The 3981-nt window shown below is 61.5% G+C and overlaps 1 protein-coding gene across 1 annotated transcript; it reads right to left on the bottom strand.

Annotated features, from left to right (window-relative positions):
* Nucleotides 1-1885: 1885 nt before the first annotated feature.
* NKX2-8 (NK2 homeobox 8) lies at nucleotides 1886-3377 on the bottom strand (the record flags this gene model as incomplete). Its single annotated transcript, XM_082449301.1, has 2 exons — nucleotides 3116-3377; nucleotides 1886-2442 (listed from the first exon to the last, which is right to left on the bottom strand). Exons 1-2 carry the CDS (start codon nucleotides 3270-3272, stop codon nucleotides 1886-1888), a joined length of 714 nt encoding a protein of 237 aa, XP_082305427.1. The 5' UTR covers nucleotides 3273-3377.
* Nucleotides 3378-3981: the final 604 nt, after the last annotated feature.

Genomic DNA, 3981 nt, shown 5'->3' with positions numbered 1-3981 from the left:
AATCTTTCCCTCCTTTTCTTTCCCATCTGCTCTGCCAGGGCTAACTGGGAAGTCCCCAGGGCAGTTTCCAATATATGTCTTACAACATCCAGCCTCCCACACCAGCAATCATTTATTAGAAAGAGGTTTTATGATACAAATTTGATAATCTCCCAGGCACACTGGCACTGTTCTAATTGAAGTTGTAAGCCCATGAAATGCAAGCCCTTTGTCTTCCTGAAGGCCACAAGGTTTAAAAAGATACTATTGTCCACCCTAACACCCACTACATTGTCACCAGGGACTGATTAAACAGAGTCCTGAATCGGAACAGTGCGGATTTTGTCTAGGTCCTTTTCAGGCCTGACAATGCCCTTTTCAGTTCCCAAGACAAAAGGAGGTTTAAGGATCGAGATTCTTCTAAGATAACCGCATCCATATGGAAGGCAAGGTGGCCAGCAGCTGAGACCCAAACACCCCTCTCCCTTCCCCCTCTGCCCTCCTTTCTCTCTCCACCCCCCAAAATCCCAGGTGATAACACTGCCTCTGCTACCCACCCCCTACCTCCTCCTCCATTTCCTCCTGGGACCAGAAAGCTAAAGCCCCAAAAAAGACCCAATGCCTACTCCTCATAGACCTCATCAAGCCCTTACTCCCTCCCCTGGATCTGATACCCAAGACTGATCTTTTCACTCGAATCTCCCTTCAGTGGCTGGCAGAGAGGAAGGTCCTCACTTCTCTGGGAGAGTGACCACTGCACTGCATGGGAGGCCCTGCGGCTACTGATACCGAGGGGATACCCAAGCGAAGAGCAGTTACAAACCCCAAGAGTAGAACACTAGGTCCCCCACCCGGGTGTACATTGGGACCCTGGGTGAAATGAGACCGACCAGCGGATCCCACACCTATGTCAGGCCCCCAGGGCTTTCCTCCCTCCGCTGGCAGCCCTGAACTGGGTCATTCCCCGCCACCTTTTAATTTCTTCACCACGTCATCCACTCCCCATCCCACCCTGGCCGGGTGTTACACCAAGAAGAGGCAGAAAATCACAGCTGCCAAGTGAGGCACTCGCAGGCTCAGCTGGGGGTTACAAGATCCCCGCATACTCCTCGGGTCCCTGAGACCTCGCTGCCGCACTCCGGAAACGAGTGGCCAGCAGTCAGGCCTGGGCTGCTCCCCGGCGCAGCACGCTCAGCCCGGGCCCCGCTGGCGCTTCTCCGGAGAATCCTAAGGGAGAAGCTCATCACGCCCTCTCGTTATGCCCTGTCGTGGCCGACTCGGTTGACCTTTGGTGTTAGAAGCTCCAGCAGCTCCGGGAGCCCTGAGGGGGGCTCCGTCTCGCTTCGGGGACAGAGCCACCTCCCGCTAATAGATACCCCAGAGGTGCCTCTGCTTTCCCTTTCCCCCTTCCCCCAGTATCTTCCTAAAGCCGTGTGGGGACTGCGATCTGCCCTTCGGCCCAGCTCGGGGTGGGCCTTAACTTGGCCGGTTAAGGAGTGGGCCGGCGCCCCGAACTCCGGTCGGGAAAGCACAGCTCCCACCTACGTTCCCGGCAGGCACGCAGGGGGACCCAACCCTACACATTTTATTCTCGCACCGCAAAGAGGAAAAATACTCTATTTCTTTTAAAATACGTCGCTCCCCATACAAGTAGCTATTTTAAAATGTACAAATAAGGTTCAAGCAATAAAATCTAGCTCTGGGGCTGGCGGTCGAGGGAAGAGGAGAGGATATATCTTGGCGAGAGTTCCGGGTGCGCTGGCTGACGAGGGCGGGGCAGGGGACCCCCGCGTCGAAGGAGGAGGGGCCCGGGACGCGCTCCAGGTCTCCGGCTCTAGCCCTGCTCCGGCCGCAGAGCACACCCCAAGTCCGGCGTAGCCCCAGGTGCCCGCGCCCCGCGGCTGCCTCACCAGTTCCAGGAGACCAGGGCGGGGGGCGCTAAGTGCTGGTAGGCGGGAAAGAGGCCGAACGCCGAGCCGGGACCGAAGGCGGTATAGCCTGGCAGAGGGCAGGCGGCTGCCGGGGGCGCGCCGCTCTTGTCCCGGGCAGCGGCCGTGCCCACCTCGCCGCTGCCACCGCACGGTTGCCCGTCGCGCACCAGCACGGGCACCACCACGCGGCGCAGCAAGCCGGGCGCGGCGCGCACCTCGGCCGCCGCTGCCAAGTCGGGCGCCTCCGCGGCTCCCGGCGCGCGCGCGCGCTTCAGCTTGTAGCGATGGTTCTGGAACCAGATTTTGACCTGCGTGGGCGTGAGGCGCAGCAGGCGCGCCAGCTGCTCGCGCTCTGGCGCTGACAGGTAGCGCTGCTGCCGGAAGCGCCGCTCCAACTCCAGCGTCTGCGCCTTGGAGAACAGCACCCGCCGCTTCTTCCTCTTCTCGGCGTCCGAGCCCGGAGACGCAGGCCGAGCGGACGGCCGCTGCGACGAGTCCCGCGGGCTGGCCTCTGGGCTGCTCTCGTCCGAGGCTAGGGACGCAAAGAAGACACGGCCTGGTGAGACGCCGGCCCCTCCGCGGGCCGGCCGCCTCTCGCGTGTGGGCGCCGACCCACTCGCCCGCGGCTTTTGGGATGAGGCCATTTCCTTCCCTGGGCCCATATCTGAACACCCACCTCTCCGAATTCGATAACCTTTTACACCACAACCTGGGACCGCGCCCCCAAAGAAACCCGCCCCGGGTTAAAACAAGTCGGTCCTGGTCGCTGCGCTGGCAGACGAATTCACTGCAAGCTGCCTCACCAAAACGGGCCACTTCCAGGTCGACTGCACTGCGGTTTGCCGAGGTTTGCAAAGCCCTGAATCCAGGCTCGCCAGTGCTGCCCATCCCAAACCGAGGCCGGGAGAACGTGGCCACTGTTTCAGGCACTTAAGGGCGGTGTCTTAAATATTTAAATATTCTGACCCCTAGAAACAGAATCTCAGATCCCGGGCGTTAGTGCCGGGCGCAGGGATCTGATCTCAAGATGTGCCAACTGGCATAGGGGTTTGAGGAGGACAGAGCCTCTGGGACAGACCGACACTGAGGAAACCCAGACCCTGGGCTGGGGTTTCCGCTTCCCAGCCCCGCGAGGGCCGGAGGCTTGGCTCTGCGCTCCCCACTTCCCTCGCCTCCACCCCTGCCGCCGTCCACCGCTCACTCACAGGGGTAGTGGCCGCGCTCCGATTCCAGCCAGGTGGCGTAGGGGCCGGGGCCGGGGGCGCGTAGCTCGGGCTCCCGCCTCCGCAGGTGCTGCGCGTCCTGCTCCGGTAAGTCCAGGAGCCTGCGCACGGTGAAGCCGAGGCGTCCAGAGGTAGCCATGGCCGAGGAGGGGAAGGAGGCGGGGGCAGGGCAGGCTGGGAACCGAGGGGCGGCCGGGGACGCCGCTCCTATGGGTGGGCGTGAGAGGCGCACGCCATGCACTGGCTGCCGAGATATTAGGGCATCTACCGTGGAATCCCTGTTTATATAAACAGCTCTTCCCACCCGGGCGAGGTCCGGGACTCCCGAGTGTCAAGTACCTGAATGCGTGCGGGACCAAAGCCCCGGCGAGCCCGGAAGGTGCCACCTCCGCCCCCCGCCCCGCCCCGCCCCGTCCCCCGCCCCTCGGGCGCCCCGTTACCTCCCAGAGGCGGCAGGAAGCAGCCCTTCGCATTAGCGATTCTGTCTGATTAGCCCAAAGTGGGGACAGATAATGGGGATTGTTGCCAAAGAATAACATCTTGGGTGGCGAGCGGTGGCCACCGACCGCCGGTCCCAGCTTCCTCCTCCTCCAGGGCTGACATCGGGCCTGGCCCCGCGGGAGCGCTGGGAAGGGTGGGGGCGGCATGGGTGGGTTTATGAGCACCCAGGAATTTATTCCCTGTTTGCTTTATTCCTCGAGCTTGTTTGCTGGAGTGTTCGTTTCCCGCAATTATCCGTAAAGTGATTTACAAGACGGCGTTAAACCCTGGCGGGCTCTCTTTTTCTTTTTGGTTGGGCCCCTCCGAGGATTCAGAGGCGAGAAGTTTCAGGCGGGCACAGAGGAGTG

The sequence above is a fragment of the Balaenoptera physalus genome, assembly GCF_965194825.1.
Source record: "Balaenoptera physalus genome assembly, chromosome: 2".
NCBI lineage: Eukaryota > Metazoa > Chordata > Mammalia > Artiodactyla > Balaenopteridae > Balaenoptera > Balaenoptera physalus.
Note: the sequence above shows the minus strand (reverse complement) of the source record. Positions and strands in the feature narration are given on the sequence as shown.